The sequence below is a fragment of the Aethalodelphis obliquidens genome, unplaced genomic scaffold (genome assembly GCF_003676395.1).
Source record: "Aethalodelphis obliquidens isolate GAN/ISIS:26980383/991018 unplaced genomic scaffold, ASM367639v1 scaffold12, whole genome shotgun sequence".
In the NCBI taxonomy this organism is placed as follows: domain Eukaryota; kingdom Metazoa; phylum Chordata; class Mammalia; order Artiodactyla; family Delphinidae; genus Aethalodelphis; species Aethalodelphis obliquidens.
In genome coordinates, this window is record NW_020837956.1 from 21,537,693 (window position 1) to 21,557,352 (window position 19,660).

General features: G+C 44.0%; 1 protein-coding gene across 7 annotated transcripts in view; it reads right to left on the bottom strand.

Annotated features, from left to right (window-relative positions):
- PLB1 (phospholipase B1) overlaps nt 1-19,660 on the bottom strand; it is a 178,542-nt gene that overhangs the window by 110,405 nt on the left and 48,477 nt on the right. For all 7 annotated transcript variants that reach the window (XR_003434109.1, XM_027113504.1, XM_027113503.1 and 4 more), the window contains one exon: nt 14,847-15,035. Coding sequence is in view for 6 of the 7 variants with exons in the window: in XM_027113504.1 (XP_026969305.1) it covers nt 14,847-14,904 (58 nt within the window). In the remaining variant the exon portion in view is untranslated. The remainder of the gene's footprint in view (nt 1-14,846; nt 15,036-19,660) is intronic.

A 19,660-nucleotide genomic window follows, 5' to 3' on the forward strand; every position in this document is an offset into this window, starting at 1 on the left:
CAGCTTTTCATGCATAGGAGACCAACATTACGATTAACAGTCAACTTATCGGAAACGGTGGAGGCCAGAGGCAGTGGAATGACATATTCAAAATGCTACAAGGAAGATGACCCCACATGCAAGCATGGTAACCTAAGAAGAAATGAAGTACAGAAAGTAAACATGTAGGTAAATCCAAAATAATATTGCCTGTATAAAACAGAAGCCAGCAAGCTATAGCTCATAGGTTAAATCTGCCCACAGCCTATGTCTGTACGGCTCACTAGATAGGAATGATATTTATATTTTTAAAGGGTTATAAAACAAAGAAGAATATGTGGTAGAGACCATACATGCTCCACAAAACCAAATATTTACTGTTTGGCCCTTTATAGAAAAAATGTTTGCCAACCCCAATACAAAAAATAAAAAATAATAGTGTGGAGTTTAAAATATATGTAACGTATTGCTGTGGGCAGATATGAATGGAGCAAATGGAGTTACACTGTTGTCAGGTTTTTCTTTATCTGGGGAGTGATTGATCCTCATTTATATTAGACTTTAATATAAGAAGGATGCATGTTGTAATCAAATACCAAAATAACAAAAATGTATAATCAGCTAACATTGGGCAGGATACTGCGGGGGAACTGAAACAATAGAAATGTTTAATCCAAAGAAGACAAGAGAGGAGGAGAAAAGATCATAGAACAGGTACGACACATTGAAGCACAGGGAGTCAGATATCATTTTTAAGCACACTTGGGATGAACGGAAAAGAGAAGCTTAGGGGGCTGCATGAGAACTTCCTTCAGTGTCTGAAAGGTCTGGATACCAAGGGGGATGGCCTTGTTCCCTGTGGCCCCCAACCCAGGACTGGACCAGTGGAGACAGGTTGTCCCTTGGTAGAACAGCTAGAGCTGCCTGAATAAGAATGGAGCTAGTGGGAAGCAGCTTCATAGCACGGGGAGATCAGCTTGGTGCCCTGTGACCACCTAGAGGGGTGGGATAGGGAGGATGGGAGGGAGGGAGATACAAGAAGGAAGAGATACGGGGATATATGTATACGTATAGCTGATTCACTTTGTTATAAAGCAGAAACTAACACACCGTCGTAAAACAATTATACTCCAATAAAGATGTTAAAAAAAAAAAAAAAAAGAATGGGGCCGCTCAGGGCACTTGGTCCAGGCAGCGGCTGGGGACCATGGGGGGCATGTGGTACATACACCAGGCAGGTGTTAGGAGCTTGGACACCCTTGGTCTAGTCAATCTCTCCATGCCTCTGTTTCCTCACCTATAAGGTGAGGTCTATAACACCTGCCTCATGGAGTTACTGTAAGGGTCATTCACATGTAAACATGAAGCCTGGTATCTGACACGTGCTAAGGTTCAGTAACTGGTAGTTATGATTATTATAATCAGTATAAGAGAGATGATTAAGCACAGACCATTTTTCAGATACTTCCAGTCTCAATATTCTGGGATTTCCTTATATAACTAGAGAGTTCGTGTTTATCCTGATGATCTAAATCATCCCTGATAACTGCCCTGGGGCGTCACAGAGAGGCTGTACCTGGAATCTAAGTGTCTAGACCTGAAGACCCGGATGGAAACTTAGGACCCCTGGGTCCTATCCCCACTGACTCCTGGGCCCTCACTCCAGTGCTTCCCACTCTGCTTCCCATTCTGCTTCCCACCAGCAAATGGAAGAAAAATTCTTGCCTTTCCCATAGCACCCCAAGGTATTGTGGGAGAAACTGTCAAAGCACTTGTGGCCTGACTGGACCCCAATCATGGAATCCCAAGGGAATTTCCCATTTGGAAGGTTGTTTTAGCCTCAAGCTCATGGATCTATGAAGGGCGTAGAGCTCCCTGAAAAACTACCACCTCAGTATGGTCAATAAGGGAAAAAGACAAGTACTTTTCCACCTGCTAGGCAGGAAACAGAATGTGTGTGCACACTCTTAAGAACAGGTTTGGCTGAGATCAGTCATCCAAGCTGGAGAGAGCTGTGACCACTGGGGTCCTGGAGCCAACAAAGGGCCATCATAGTATTAGGCCTTCGCAAGGCAAAGTCCTCCGGGAGGCCCCTCTGAACAGTGGTTCTCAACCCACTGCCTGCTGCCCAGCCCCCAACACTGAGATTCAGATTGGATTGGCCTGGGGGTGGGGGGCCTTGGTGTGCTGGACCCCAGCAGATTTTCAAAGCCCTTTGAGTGATGTTTGTGTGCTTCTGAGGTTAACAGCCCTGACTCTTCACGGAAACCCAAAGCTTGTCAACCCAACAGCTGGCCAGGGGGAGGGAGTGTGATTTCAAAAGCAAAACTAAAACAACTCATGCGCTCTTAATTAGTAGATTTCCTTTACTTTTTTGTTATTATTTTTTACTTATACTGTGTCTAGAGCACAACTTTCCACCACCATCCCTGCCTCGAAGAAAGATGGCCATGTTGTAACCCTGATCAAGCATCAATCTCTCTGGACCTTGACTTCCCCATCTATAAAATGGGGATGAGACTGGCTTCCTTGTGAGAACAGGAAAGCGCCGTGTGAATAGGAGAGGCCACACACTTGCAAGGGAGGACTTGTCTCCCTGGATGAATGGGAGGCACATGCCCTGGGCAGTGGGAAGGACGGTCAAGGCCAACACATTTGGAATTAGGGCCACTCCTCAGTGTACATTAAATCTGGGGGCTCTTTGAAAAAGTATAATGTCCTCACAGCAACCCTAAAGGGTAAGTAGAGGCAGGATTGACAGGCTCTAGAGAGGTTAGGTAACTTTCACCAGCTCACACAAACCACACCAGCAAGGGCAGGGTCAGGCCTTGCACCAGCACTGCCATTCACTAACCATTGAGCTATCTGGGTAAGCTGGGAAGGGGAGGGCCCAAGTCAGCCAGGGTTTGTCTTCTGTGCTGTCCTGGGCTGTAAGCAGGTCTTCTGGGCTTTGTCGGTCACCCTGTGCAGCATCTTATCCCCATTCACACTTAGGGCCTGTGGGATGCTGTTGTCGACCTGCAAGCAGGCACTGCACAGGTCATGCACGGCTGCTGCTCCTATACCAACAGTGCTCTGAGGAGCACAGGATGTTATCAGGGTGCTTGGGTAGTCACATGCCACAGTCAGTGAGGGCGACCCAAGGGCCAGAGAACCTTTCTGGGGTAGCTAGACTGACCTCTGTCTTAGAATTCTAGAATGTCTGTGGTGGGCTGAATTTTAAAACCTCAGCAAACTGAGACCCAGAGAGGTTATCAAACTTGCCAAAGACCACTCAGCAAGTTATTGAAGGCTGTGTGTGGAGCTCAGTTTTCCTTAACCTAGTCTGGCCTGCTTTCCTTGGGACCAAAGTCTGTTAAACTTACGGTTACCAAAGGGGAAAGGTGGGGAATGGGGAGGCTGGGATTAACATATATACACGGCTACATATAAGATAGATAACCAACAAGGACCTACTGGATAGCACAGGGAACTCTGCTCAATATTCTGTAATAACCCAAATGGGAGAAGAATCTGAAAAAGAATAAATATATGTATATGTATAACTGAATCACTTTGCTGTACGCCTGAAACTAACAACATCATAAATTGACTACAGTCCAATATAAAATAAAAATGTTTTAAAGGGCAATTATACAAAGGTTTTTTGTGTGTGTTGCTCTGTAGCCTGAGTTGCCAACATACGGCAATTTGTTCCTTTGCTGGGTCTACAAGAAAGGTATTTTCAGCTGCCCTTACCTTACCCAGCACTCAATCGAAATAGATTTAACAGCAGGATGCCAAAAAATGATTTCGAATTAACACTGTTACAATGTTTGGGTAGACACAACCTTAAGTCTGATGAGATTATTAAAAAATTAGAGATAATTTGGGAAGTCCCAAACCACCGTTCTTTAAATACCCATGCCCTGTGCTGATGACCCCGAGGAGACACCCGTTACAAATTCCATCCTGGACAGAGACCAACGCACCCTCCCGTCTCCATCTCTGATGCCCACCCAACACTCAACCTCAAACATCTTGTGCCCCAGGAGAGGGAAGATGGTTCTAAGAGCAGTCCTAACAGGAGAGAGCACATTCAAAGCTGACCTGACCTTTGGCCCTTGGTTCATTATATGACCTCAGACAAGGACTGCTTCCCTTTTAGATTGTATTTTCCTTAATCTCCTCATGGGGACACTTGAGGCGGGGCCACAGCCAGGAAGGAACAACCCAAAGAAGAGAGTCCCATGGTAAAGATGAACAAGTGGTCCTGGGCAGTGGCAGGTCAGAGCCCTGATCCCTCCACCATCACTCTGCTCCAGCTTTGCCTCAGCCCCAAGGGGCCAGAATTTAAAGGGACCAGGGACCCCCAGAGCCAGATGGGGGCAGAAGCAAGGATTAGTGAGCTCCAACAGGAGGGGGATCCCAGGAAACTGTGGGGGGGCCTCACGTCTCCCCCATCGGGAAGGTCTCCTCCCAGAGACAACTGGGAGGTTCTGGTCTGAAGAAGGGAGCATTGCCCGAGGACCACTGCTTCTCCCTGAGATGCAAGAGTGCAGGAGGAAATGGCTGCCTGACTCAGGAGGAAAGCACTTGGCCTTCCCAGAGCCCAGCAAACTCCCTGCTGGGGCTCTTTCTAAGAGCCAGGTGAGCCTCTGACTCACCAGTGTGTTGCCTCTTTCAGTGCATGACCTTTTATGTCTGACCAGCAGACTCATCCTGCCCAAAATACCACTTCCATTAGGCCACTCCTCTGCTGAAGAACCTTTAGTAGTTTCCCCTTCCCAATACAGCAAATCCAAATTCTAGACTTGCTGCATGACCTTGAACTGGTCACTTAACCTCTGTAAGGCTTAGTTTTTTTGGGTTTAAAAAAAATTTTTTTAACTGAAGTATAGTTGATTTACAATATTATGTTAGTTTCTGGTGTACAGCAAAATGAGTCAGTTATACATATATATTTTCTATTTCATATTCTTTCCCATTATGGTTTATTACAGAATGTTGAATATAGTTCCCTGTGCTATATAGTAGGAACTTGTTTATCTATTTTATATATAGGGTTTAGTTTTCTTAAATGTAAAAATAACAGATTTGGATTAAATCACTTTAGAAGTCTCTTTAAGCAAAAAGACACTGTAATAATCTCTACTGTTCTTATCTAAGGATCTCAGAACCTCACTTTACCTAACTCATCACCTCCCCCAACACCAGCCCTGCCCTTCAGCCCAATAGGCCCACTCCCTGCTCCTCAAACCCATCACGCTGAGCCCTGACTTTGCCTTTAGGTATGTTGTTTCCCCCACTTGCATGCCCTCCCTGTTCCTCTGCCTTTATCTTAAGCCCACTCATCCTCCAGCGTGCTCAATCGAGTTTCACCTCCCACGTGAAAATTCTCCAGCCCACATTCATCTCTCAGTTCTCTGAATCCTGTTGCTTTTATTACAGCTACTTACACCTATTTTGGTACTTAATTCTTCTCCAGTGATTTTTATGCAGATCAGTTCTCTCTCCCCAGAGGGTTCCGTACATTTGGTTTATTATCTCCCTGGCAGGCTCAGCCCTACTTGGGTTCTTAGAAGGGTGCTCAGACAGTTAACTGACAGTAGCAAAAATGCAACTTGATGAAAATGATGATTGACAATAAAGTCCTCAAAATCTACAAGGTGCAGATGACATCCCAGGAAAGTAGGACTTCTGAGCCCCCAGAGAAAATCCCATACCTGTGCCCGCTACTCAGGGCAGGAATTTGGAGGCATGTGTGTGAGCTGAAGTGGGGGCTGGGAATGGGGATTCAGGCATCTGATGTAGAGGAGAGAGTCTGACACCAGAGTTCCACCATCTGCCACCAACTAGATAGGTGACTTGAGCAAGTCCCCCCGACCCCTCATCAATAACTGGAAGGACGTGGGCCACCAGAAGTCCTCCAAGATTGCTTTCTACTCTTATTTGGAAAGAGTATTTCTAGAAGGCTGGGCTGGCATCCTCCAGGAAGGACTCCAGGCCCTTGTGAAACAAACGTTGACTAACTTTACTTGTTCTCATAATGAAAGAGGCATTCCTTTCCTCACACAATGAGTTCACCCAGTTCCCACCTTTGGCTTCGCAGAGACAGGCCTGGCACGGGTGTGCTACCAAGGCAAGAGTTTTCATTCACAAGCAGGACAGTCTCCTGGGGAACTTCTGACCCATGCCAGGAAAATGAAATTCTAGTGAAAATGGTATTTTACTAGGCACAGGGATTTCCTTGCCAACTTGTTTTCACCAATTGTAGTTTTGAGATAATGATGTTTCAGTTTTCTAAACCAAAACTTTCAGAGCAGGAATCTGTTTTAATATGGGTTTTGGTGAGCCCATTTTAAAGCTTAAACAAAAGCCCTGGTTTGGTTTGGTTCCTTCCTCCTTTGGGCTCTATTGTAATGCAGGGAGATGGTGAAAGGCCCTGGCTCTGGACTCAGTCTCAGGACTAAATTCAGGCTCCTGTGCTTATTAGCTGAATGAACTTGGGCAAGTATTTAACTTCTGAGTCTCAGTTTTCTCATCTATAAAATGGGGAGAATAGTATGCCCCACTTAAAGGGAATATGTTATATATGTACAGTGCTTAGCATGGGGCTTGGCTATTCTAGGCAACCTCATACCACAAATTTAGTTTGAAGTGATCCTTCATGGTAATGTCCCAAGTGCCTGAAAGATGATGTTCATATAGTCTCTGAAGACAGCCATCTTCATCCTAGGCCTTCATCCTAGGCCTCAAAGAATCTCACAAATAACTTTTCAAGGAGTCAAAGCACCACACACTAAAAATAACCAAGCACATAAACAAACACAGTATCCAGGAGCAAGTATTAGCAGAAAAAAACAAAGCAGAAATAGATCAAAAACTTTGGAGACTGAAATTATCAGACAAAAATTATAAAAATACTATGTTTTAAAAAATAAAAGACAAACTAGGGCCTCCCTAGTGACACACTGGTTAAGAATCTGCCTGCCAATGTAGGGGACATGGGTTTGAGCCCTGGTCTGGGAAGATCCCACATGCCACAGAGCAACTAAGTCCGTGCACCACAACTACTGAGCCTGCACTCTAGAGCCCATGAGCCACAACTACTGAAGCCTGCTCGCCTAGAGCCCATGCTCTGCAACAAGAGAAGCCACCGCAATGAGAAGCCTGTGCACCACAATGAAAGAGTAGCCCCCACTTGCCGCAACTAGAGAAAGCCTGTGCACAGCAACAAAGACCCAATGCAGCCAAAAAAATAAATAAATTTTAAAAATAAATAATAAAAGACAAACTTGAGGATATTTATAGGAACACAAAATTATTTTTAAAAGTAACATTGAAAATTTGGTAAAAAACTAAAAGTAAATTAAATTTGAAAAATAAAACCAATTTTCCAAATCTAGGATCAGGTTTAACAGCAAATTAGACACAATAAGAAGAATGAATAAACTAGGATATGTGTTATAATAAATTACTTAGAATGCAGTATAGAAAGACAACAAGATGGTAAAATTGGAAGACAGGCTAAGAGACATGGCACATAAAGTAAGAAAAGCAAACAAACATTTAATTGGCACTGCAGAAAGAAAAGACAGAAATAGTGGAGTAAAAGCAATATTTCAAGAGATACTAGCTGGGAAATTTTCAAAACTGATGAAAGATATTAAGCCACAGATTCAAGATACACCACAAATGTTGAGTAAGATTAACACAAAAATGAATGAACTAGGAAACACATATACAACATAGACTGTATATTTTTCCAAAGATGGCCATGGCATTTCCTTCCATCCTGTATGCACTTTTGCAATATGACTTTTGCCACTCTTCCCCCCTTAAGAAGTGAAGTCTATTTCCTTCCCCTTGAATCTACGCTGGCCTTGAAACTTGCATTTACCAACAGAAGCAGCAGAAATTGTTCTTGAGTCTATGCATTAAAAGGCCTTGTGGCTTCCAATTTTGTTCTTTTTGGACCCTGAGTCTCAAGGTAAGGAATCCCAGGCTTTTCATGTAGAGATAAAGGCTGTGTGGAGGGGCACCAAGGCACCCCAGTACCAAGTCCCCTGATATGGCATTTTAGACTCTCCAAGTCAATCCCAGACAACACTATGTGGAACAGAGACAAGATCCCTGAAGTCATCCCAAACTGCAGACTCACTGAATTGTGTGTAAGTAAATGTGAAACATAAAACTTTCCAAGACTTACTTAAGAAGAAGTAAATATGAATAATCCTATAACCATTAAAAAATTGAGTCAGTAGTCAAAAGTCCACCAAAAAATAATATTTCAGGCCTAAATGGTCTTATTGGTGAGTTCTACTACCAATTAAAGGAAAAAAATTCCATTATTAAAAACTATTCTAGAAAAGAGAAAAATAGGAACACTCCCAAATTTATTTTATGAGAATGTATAACATTGGTATCAAAATCCAACAGTAGTGAGAGAAAGGAAAGTTATAGTTCAATCTCATTCATGAACATATAAGGGAAAAAAATCCTAAGCAAATGTTAGCAAACCAAATCCAGCAGTATATAAAAACAAAATACACTGTGACCAACTTGATTTTATTCCAGGAATGTATGGATGATTCAACATTAGAAAACCATTCAACATAATAATAAATCTAAAAGGAAAAAAATAATACACTTATTTCCATAGATGCCGAAAAGACCTTCAACAAACTTTAAAGTTCATTCCTGATAAAAATGAAAACACAAATTTGTGGATACTTCTTTAATGTGAACACAGAAAACACACATATATGTGTGTGTATGTATGTATGATTCCCAAAATCCATCATCTAACTGAACAGGGAAAATGTGTTTCCTACTAAGATCAGGAACAAGGTGAGAATCCCCACTATCACCCTTGCTATTTAACATTGTATTGGAGTATTAGACAATGCAATCAGGAAAGAAAAGAAGTAAAGGCAGAAAAAGGAAAAATATCTCTATTCGTTGATAATGTGGGACTAACCATGAAAACTCTAGAGAATCAATGATAAAATTAATTCAAACAATGAAATAATTTAGCGAGATAGAAAGTAAAAAATTAACATAGCAAAAAGTAAAAGCCTTCATATACGTCAATGTATGGCCTGGCTTGGTTAGAAGATACAGTGGCCTCTTTCTATTTTGCAAATTTACGGCAATTCCAATAAAAATACCAATACCTTTTTTTTCCTAAAGCTAGGCGAATTGTTTCTAAAATTCATATAGAAAAATAAACATGCAAAAATAGCTATGAAATCCTGGAAAACAAGTGCAATGAAGGTAGGTGAAGTACATTGCAAAATGGCCACAAATCTCTCCTATCCTTGAATGTATGTCACTTTGCAGTATAACATTGCTGTTCCTCCCCAAAAGAGGAGAAGACTATTTCTCTACCCCTTAAACCTGCAGTTGGCCATATGAATTGCTTTGGTCAATGGGACATTATCAAAGATGATGCAAGCATGAGACTTGAAAAGTGTTGATGCTTTTGGAGCTTACCCTTTTTTGTTGCATTCTGGAACCTGAGACCACATGGTCTTAAAAAAAAAAAAAAGACAACTTCCTTTGCAAGCAGAGAATTTAAAACTAAAATACTACTTCTCATCTGTGACATTTGCAAAAATTCTAAGGCCTGACAATACACTCTATTGTCAAGCTGTGGAGAAGTAGGCATTTTCATATATATTGCCAGTGGGAATGTAAAATGGTATAATCCCTATGGTTGGGGGGAAATTTGGTGATATCTAACAAAACTATATGTGTTTTTATCCTTTGACCCAGAAATTCCAGTTCTAGGAACTTACCCTAAGCTCTCCCTCCAACAACATGAATGAGACATATGTACACAATTGTTCATGACAGCATTACTTAAAGTAGCAAAATATTGGAAACAATCTAGTGTGCATATTGGGAGACTGGTTGAATATATATGGTACACAATGGAATATCCTACAGCTGGAAAAAAATAAAAAAGATTTCTGAACAGATATAATGTAATTTCAGGATATATTATTAAGTGAAAAGAAATCAAGATGAAAAAGAAGTTTATAGTAGATTACCTTTGTGCAAGAAGGAAGAAAATACAAGAATATATATTTGCAAAAAGAAACATAGAAAGGATATGACAATAATGAAATTGGTTACTGACAGGGATAGGTGGAAATGGGATGGATGGGATAGGGATGGGAATGACACTTCTCCGGGTATATCTTTTCACACTTTTGAACTTTTGAACCATGTTAATGCTTTATATATTCAAAAACTAAAGTAAAATCAAGAATGGGAGAAACTTTATAAGTGAATAGAAACAGAGACAAATTTAACTATATGTCAAATACATAACATAACCACACAGAGAGAACAAAAGAAAAAGAGTTAATACAAGTGATTTTGATCAAAGTATTTTGATTCTATACCCTGCGTGGGACATATTCTAAGGAAAAAAGAACTACAAAGAGATTTCGAACTTTGTTTGTGGTGGTGTTATTGTTGCAGTAATTCCAATATTGTGTTGGATGTACTGTAGGATTCAGCAAATGAATAAACTTATCAATATTTTTGTAACCTCAGCTTACACTGTGGGATAAGGACAATACAAATCAGGAACAGAGGAAGGAGATAAAAGCCTAATTCTAACTAAAATTAAGAGATATCTGTATAAATTCATCTCATTAAAAAGAAAACAATATTTCTTGGCTCTGTCCACTGAGAGAACTTAGACATAATGACACTCCAGAAGCAATGAACACCCCTGGCATCTCGATCTTGGTTTCTAAATAAAATCCCCTATCAATTGGCACCTTAAAGACGTTGCTAATTGCACGGTGAGATAGGGAAAATAGAAGATTAGCCTGGAATAACTTGTTCCATAAAGCTAAAAAGTGCTTAAAAATTGATGGGGAAACAGGAATCAGCTTGAAGTGGCTCTCACTGGCCAATAACTTGAGCATCAAAATGAGTAATGACAGGACTGTGTTATAATATACTGATTAATAAAAGAATCCATATGTCCATTTTATATGAGAAAGATAAAACCTAAAAAGAGTGGGGCAGAGAAGAGAATTTTATTTTATGGAGGAATGCCAACTAACAATAGTAGGAGGAATGATAGCCATTTTAAAATCACCATCTTACACTCACCATGGTAATAATTCAGCCAAGAATCATCAATGGATGCTAAAAACCATTGGGTATAAGAACAGTCACTCGGTATCACAGTATCTCCCTACAGACAACTTATAAATCACATGGGGGGAGGTACCTTTACAAGGGAGAAAGCTGGCAGACACCACCTTAACCAAATTATCAAATTTAACATCACCAATGAAAATATTTGCTAACGTCACATGTATCGCTGAATGTTACACATCAAGGACACAACATGATCTACATTGTATTTCTACCTGAAGAGTTTAATCTGATTCTAGCAACAAAGAAACAGTTTGGACCAATCCAAACTGCAGTGGGCACAAAAAAAGCCAGCCTCAAATTTTCAAGGACACACACACACACACACACACACAAAAGAAAGAAAGGGAAAAAAAAGGCTAAAGAACTACTCTAGATTAAAAGGGTTTAAAGAGGCAGCACAAGTAAATGCAATGTGCAGTCTTTGGTGAATTTAACAAGCAATGACTGAAAAAAATGAACAAAATAATAAAAAGTCAATTAACTTAATTCACCATATTAGCAGATTAGAGTAAATCATATCATCATCTCAATAAGTGCAGAAAAATTTATTCAGCACCCACTTATGTTTTTTTTTTTAAAACCGCTTAGCAAATTAGGAATAAAATAGAACTTTCTTAGTCTCATAAAGAGCATCTACAGAAAAGCCTGTAGCAAACACCACACTTACTGACGAAACATTAAACACTTTCCTTTTGAACTTGGGAATAAGACAAGAGTGTGTCCAACCGTCACTGCTATGAACAGTTGTAGTGAAGGCACCAGCCAGCACAGTAAGGCAAAAGAAAGAAAAGGCACACAGGCTGAAAAGAGAGCAACAAGACCGTCATCACTGGCAGGATTGTGTATACAGAAAATTCAAAAGAATATACAGATAACTTACTAAAATTTATAAGAGTTTAATTGGGTACAAAATTAAAAATTTATTTCTATATACCAATAACATTTTCAAAATGACAATTTAACATTCCATTTATCATACACCAAAAGTATTAGATACCTAAGAATAAATTTAACAAAACATATGCAAAACCTCAGAGAAAATTATAAAGCATTGAGAGGCATTAAAGGTCTAATTATAAGCTCATGATTTGGAAGACTCAATATTGTAAAGATGTCTGTTTTCCCCTACTTGATTCACAGAATTAAAAGCGATTTCTATCAAAATCCCAACAGGTTTGTTTTTTGGGGGGGTAGAAATTGACAAATAGTAAAATTGTGAAAGTTCAAAGCCAAGTCACTTCTAAAGAAGAAGAAAAGGTCTTCCCTGGTGGCGCAGTGGTTGAGAGTCCACCTGCCGATGCAGGGGACGCAGGTTCGTGCCCCGGTCTGGGAGGATCCCGCGTGCCGCGGAGCGGCTGGGCCCGTGAGCCATGGCCGCTGAGCCTGCGCGTCCGGAGCCTGTGCTCCGCAGCAGGAGAGGCCACAGCGGTGAGAGGCCCGCATACCGCAAAAACAAAAACAAAACAAAAAAAAGAATAAAAAACAGAAAGACTTGTTTCTCACAAATAATAAAGCTTAGTACAAAACTATAGAATTAAGATAATGTGCTACTGGCACAGGGATAGACAATGGGACAAATAAATCAAAACAGAGTTTTAAAACAGATGCATGCACGTATGAGTCCTTTATATATGAACAGAGGAGGCTCTTCAGAATGGTGAGGAAGCAACTGACTTTTCAATAAATGGTGCTGAGACAACCAGGTATCTTCATGAAAAAACACATAAAACTAGGTTCTCCTCTTACAGTAGTCACCAAAATCAATCCCAGATGTCTTTAAAAAGACCCAGTGAGAAAAGCAATTTATAAAGTTTTTAGAAGGAAATATAGGATAATATCTTCATGACCCTGAGGCCAGAGAGAAGTTCTTTAAGAAGACACAAAGAGCACACACCAGAAAAGATTAAAAAAACTTTAGAAATGGACAGTCTACAGACAGACAATGGCCAGACCATAGATGACAATATACCTGTGACCCACACGTCTGCAGTAGACGGGCAAGGAATCAGCCTAGAACAGTCAGGACTTGGCCCATGTCTGCAGCTCCCCAACTTTTGTCCCTGCTTCCAACTCAGGACCAACCAGAGAAAGCCACGTATGTTTCCCAAACGAATCATTTAAGATGCCTGGTTTCTAGTTAGCCACCTGCAGCTAGTTTCCCCCTGGCAACAGCCGCCAGTCAGAGCAGCCCTGAAGCCTTCCCCTTTTCCGTCGTCAAGCTTTCCCACTCCCCTGCCTGCCTCGGAGTCTCTGCCAAACGCAAATGATAGCAGCTTTTACCATAGCAACCTTGGAATACATGCCTCCGTTTGTTCTCATTTGGCTGGTCTCCCTTTACTTCCCCCCCCAGATTAGGAAGTTTGTTCACTTAAAGTCTCCATAAAGAGAATGAAAGACAAGCTTCAGAAGATACGTGTTGGTTATACCAACAAACAGCAAGTGCTCAGCCCATATGAACAACTAAAAAGAAATCAGTGGGAAAAAGGACAACCTGTTGAAAAAAACGGGAAACACACTAGACCGGTCACTGCATGAAAGAATTCAAATGGTCCATAAACGTAAAGATTCCTAAGCCTCAGGAGTCATCAGGAAAATGCAGTCACCCAGTGCAGGAAGCAGAGCAGGCACTACCATTCTCTCTGGCCTCGCATCCCACCCAGCGACTCAGAGAGGGCGACCGACATGTCCCAGGTAGGTAGCCGAAGCAGCGCTTGGACCCCAGCCAGGCCCCGGCCTCTGTCCCCGCCTCCTCCTCTCCCTCTGCGGGCTCCAGGGCAAGAGCTTTCTGACTCTGGGCCCAGGCCTCTCATTTGGAGACAGTTAAAAAATCATCTTTAAGGGACTTGCCTGGTGGCGCAGTGGTTGAGAGTCCGCCTGCCAATGCAGGGGACGCGGGTTCGTGCCCCCGTCCGGGAGGATCCCACATGCCGCGGAGCGGCTGGGCCCGTGAGCCATGGCCGCTGGGCCTGCGCGTCCGGAGCCTGTGCTCCGCAACGGGAGAGGCCGCAACGGGAGAGGCCGCAACGGTGAGAGGCCCGCGTACCGCAAAAAAAAAAAAAAAATATCATCTTTAAGGCCCTCTTCGGTTTAAAAGATCCCGCCTTTCTGAACAAAGGGAGGAAGGTAGAGCCAGGGGCTGGGAGAAGAGGGACAGAGGCACTGTCTTCTAACCATTAGCTCAGAAGAAATCCAAAGCCCTGGCTTGGAGTCCACTCGTTTCGGTCAGAGTCAGTAGTACTAAAGAACCCGGTGCAATCCTGTAGAATTCATCATCCTCAAATCTGCCTTCCTCTGCCCTTTCAGCAAAAACGAACAAAGCCCACGTAATGATCAAAATGTGCTTACCATTAGTGGTCATAGTGGTACTTTTCCATGTTAAGAAGCAAGGTCCAGGGAGGTAGGACTTGCCCAAGGCCACGCAGCACAGAGCAGTAGAATCCGGGTCTTCACGACTCCTACACCTATGGCTTTTTGCTTCCCCACCACGGGGCTGTTGCCCGCCCACGCTTCTCACCTGTCCTAAGACCTGCCCATCCCTCACAGCTGTGGGCACTTAAGCTCAGCACTGCAGCCTGCTTATTCTCACCTGTGCGTTTTGTGCTCACTGAAAATTCCTCTCCCAAGCTCTGTGCCGAAGCAACATGGGACACCGGCAGGGCTGACCCATTGGTTGCCCTCTGAGCAAACGGCAGACTTACCTCGCCCCAGCAGCAGCAGCAGCAGCCCCAGGAGGAAAGTGCGTGGCCGCAGCCCCATGCTGGAACCCTCCAGACGTCCGCGGACCGATGGGCTATCACTCTTCCTTCTGCTTTTATGCTCCTCTGTTGTCTGATAGGACGCCCGTCATAAATTTTACTGTCTTCACCTTTGAAAGGGGCAGTGACCAGCTGTAAATGATAAATATTAACATTTAGGTAGACGACTTCTCAAGGTAGATGGGTCAAAGATGGGTGGCATGTTCTAGACAAAGGCACCAGAAGACCAGGACCACACAGCCCCCTTCGCCTGGCCTCCCAGGATGGTGAGTGCCCAGAAATTGCTTGCGTCGGGGGACTGGAAATTGCTGGCACTGGGCTGGAATCCCAGGTCGGCCACAGCCGTCAGAGCTTGGGGGGCATCCCTTAGGTTAGCCCCAGCTTTCCCGCTGTAAGCTATGGAACTAAAAGCCAGGAAAGGAGAGAAAGTACTCTGTAACAACTGTAAACCAGCCACCTCCGAATGTGAGCTCTCTAGTGGGCAATGTGTCCCCACAGTGTCTCAGGAGTGCCTCTGGGTTCCCTAGCCTCCACGGCACAGAGAGGTTTTCTCCGAGCCCTGCGCCTAGAGCCGGGGTGGCTGGGAGTGTTGGGCTGAAGTGTGTGCCGCACGTTTATTGTCTGCATGTTGAACTGACAGATGTTAGCCAGAGAGGTGAGCCATGGAACTCATCCGATAGAACTAGAAGTTTCCTTTGGGCAAATGAAGTCAGAATGCTGGGCTGGGTCCAAACTGGGCCGATGGCGCTGGAGTTTAAAGCCTGGGTGACAAGCCTTGAGGGGGTAACGTTGAATTTTTTCCCCACAAGTATCAAGGAACAATGGCCTTTAGTTAATAGAACAAATATATTTAAATCATCCTTGCATTTTGGTGGCCCTTATGGCAGCAAGGCTGAGAGCCTGACTTCTGAGATCCAGCTAGGAGTCTGGAGTTGGTTTCTATCACCCAACCTCAGGTCTTGATCTGCTGACACTTTTCTCAAATGTTTAAAATCACAGTTGGGTTCTCTTAAGTGTAAAGTGAAGACTAAGTGGGCGGCCCCTTGTTTCTGGCTTCCAGATATTAAGATGTCGTTTTCCTTTTCCACCTGCTCAGAAAAATGTGACTTGTGGGTGACCACTGGTCTAGCTGTGTCTAAGGCTCCGCCTCAGGGCTGCACGGAGGTCTCAGGTCACACCGAGAGTGTGGACGCCCTGATACAACTTGACCAGCTGACCATCGGCTGGTCCTGGAGCCTGGCAGAGGGTGGCACACGAGGAAGAGGAGGAAGAAGAAGTAAACCCAAGGCGTGTTTGCAGGGGCCATTTGGACTAGATGCTTCTGAGCATCTGACACTTGTTATCTTCACCAGACTTCCCACAAAGCTCAATGAGAGACCCAAAGCTGCTGTCCTGCTACAAGGATGTCAGGAGTCCACTCAGCTCCAGGCCACCAACAGCTTCGAGGAGCATCCCTGAACCTACTTGGACTGAATGGGTGTTCATAGGTCCCCACTCATGGTTAAGCCAGTTGGAGGTGGGGTGGGAAGCGTGATGGGAAATGGGCAGAAATAGCCTAGCTCTGCAGTCTGTGTATTCCTTTCCGTCTCTTACTGCTTCTCTCCATGACCATTATGGCCCAGCTGGACTGGCACACATACCAACTTCTCACCTCTTTTCCATTTAGAAAAATTGAGAAATGACTTAAACACATATTTAACCTGTGTGAAGCATTTTTATATAGTACAGACTGAATTCTCTCTTAGATAAAAAAATCTTTGAGTCCTGTCAGTGCATCAAGGAATTCTCATCAACTGTGAGGCAGTGGGGGAATAACATTTTTTGGGGCATTCTTGTCATCCTCTGTGGTGTGCTCGTTAGGTGTTAGCTTAATTAGCACTGATGACCTATGTGATCTATTAGCAGCTGTGAAAACAATGGACAAAGGACTTGTCAAAAGCCAGAGGCAAACTCCAAAAGCTTATAAGCTTCTCTGATTTTTGCTACTAAAATGTCCTACGAGGACATGTCCTAGAGAAGGTAAGATGCTTCACTTCAGACTTTAGCAACAATCAGCAGGTGTTCCTTTCGCGAAAGGCACAGGCCCATGAATTCAAATCTTTTAGGGATGGCAGTCCATGCCTTGGTCAGAAGGCATCTTAGTGACTAAAAAAGCTGAGAGTGTGCTGTTGTCCAAGAAACCACAAGGTGCCTGTGATTCTTTTTAATGGTTGTGAGCCGTAGTAAATAAAATTGTTCTCTTCTTTCAACAAAGGAAAACCTCATCCCTGGCTCCTGGGTGAGCTCTGCCAATGTGGTAGAATGTGTGCCTGTCATTTAGGACAAGTACCCACTGGTGCCTATCTTACAAAAGACCCATGGCTAGAAGAGGAAGGGTACACACCAGAACTGTGGCAGGGGTGGAACCAGGGGTGTCAACTTCAGAATAATCTGCACGGATGCCACTCATGCCCTGAGAATTGTCTGCCCCAGTTTCAGCTTTTCTGAAGCACCTACTGGCCCTCACCATGACGGCCTCGTGTCACTCATTCCTGCACGGAACTAAGTCGCAGGATCCTGGTAGGCCTCCTGAGGGACAAGTTGGGCCTTTCTCTTCCTGTCGTCTTGGCACCCCTGGCACCCCTCCCCACAGAGCACCTAGCTCGGTGTCCTGCACATACGAGGCCCTCAACAAATCTTCATTCATTGGTTAACTCTTCTCCAAAGGCAGAGACAACTGGTTTAACCAAGCCTGTGTTCTCCAAGCCCTTCCCAGCCACAGAAGGGAAAAGAGGCTTGGATTGGATTAGGCATCTCCAAACCTGAATGTTACCTAGATGCCAGTGTTCCTGTGGATACAAAACACAAGCCTGGATGTACACACACACACACACACACACACACACACGGGCAAAACACTGTCCAGTGCAAGTAACTGAGCAGATTTAGCTTCCCTGGGGCAGCGGATTTTCTTATAATCAATATACTAATGATAAGAAGAGTTTAATTAAGGAATGAACAAGTAAGAGACAAAATGAAGAAGGGACCAGCAATGCATGTCTAGAAAAAATACAATTTTCAAATATCACAGCATTAGTAATAAAAAAAAAAAAGGACGGGGCAAATCCCAGTAGAACACACACTCCATGAGACCTGTCCTCCTCGTTCTTTGCTATGTCCCCCACGGCTGGCACATTGCCTGTCATAGCAGGCATTCATTCAATGTTGGATGAATAAATAAATGAATGAAAGTCAGAATAAAAAGGAAAGAGACCAAGCCTACTATAAAAAGATCAGCTCAACAGGACAGAACAGAAAAGATGAAAGGGATACACATCACGTTTTAGGACAGAACACTGAGGAGAAAGAGACAGGCACAATGCTCTAATACCATGAAGCACGATGGGAAAAAATAATGGACAAGCAACATTGAAGCTCACAGCCCATGGTCTTCCCCAAGGTCACACGATTATTCTCCCAGCTCCTTGGTTCTCAAGCCTGGCTTGCACATTGGAATCACCTGGAGAGCTTTCAAGAAAAATACCTGTGCCTGGGCTTTACCCTCGGACCTTCTGAATTAATTGGCCTAGGCTGGGAGTTGGGCATCAAGTTTAATGATGGATTCCAGTTGAGCCAGGCCTGCCCAGCACTGAGGGATGAAGAGGGCTTCATCTCTGCTGTTCTGGACGAGCCAAAGGTCCCTGGGACGTGGCTTGTTGCCAGAACAGGCCACGGATGCTGACAAAGTCAGACTGACCTGGCAGCCTCTCCAGAGAGGAAACCCACAGGAACCCTGGGTAAAATGCTGGAGCTTCCCTCCGAGGTCAGGGAGTAGATGGGGAAAGGGCCAGATTCTGGCGCCTGGAGAGGCCCAGTCATTGAGCACCAGGATGTGTGGGCTACAGTTCCAGAACAGCCATGGGGCCCGTTACCACCTGCAGGCTTTTCCTCTTCCTTGCATCTTGGTTTCCCGGCCTGTGAGACTGATGGCATGAATTCCATGTTCTCACGTGCAGTGTGAAGAACTGGACAACAGCCGTTGGGGAAGGGGTGAGACGAGCTGCCTACTTCAAGCATATAGGGTACCTCTCTCCCGCACAAACCTTTGTGCAGAGAAGGGCACCGTCACCAACTGGCCACCATTTACAGATGGGGAGCATGTGGCCCCGACGGCATAAGCCCTGACACATCCTCCAAATCACACGCTGTTCTGCTTGTTGGTCCCTCTCTCCCCTCTCTCATCCACCATCTCCAGACTCTGAGCCCCCCAGACCCCCCAGTGCTTCCCAACCTTTATGCCTCCCAGCACACGGAAGATGGTGGTATTTGCACAACACAGAGTCTGAGCAGATGGGGTGATCTGCAGCCTGAGGTGATCAGCCAGACAGCCCCCAAGCCCCTTCCCACCCTCCCCCGCCCCAAGCAGGGCTTGGGGGTGTCATCAATGCGTTTCCCCATCTGTACACCTTAGTGCACCCACACCCAGGTGAAGACTGGAACAGCGTTTGCTGAGCACCTACTAGGTGCCAGGCATGTTCTAATCAAACTCATAAATGAATTATCTCATTTAATATCAGCTACATTCATGAGGCTTAAAAGCCTTGACTAAGGTCACCCAACCAGTAAGTCGTAAAGAGGAGGTTCTGACCCACGTCTTCTACCTCCACAGCTGTGAGTTTCTCCCAGGCATGACTGAGAGATGAGCCTGATGAAATGGTCTTAAACACCCTTCCGGAGGGAAACCCGGGAAGGAGTCTGATTGTGCGTTGGTGGAGGGC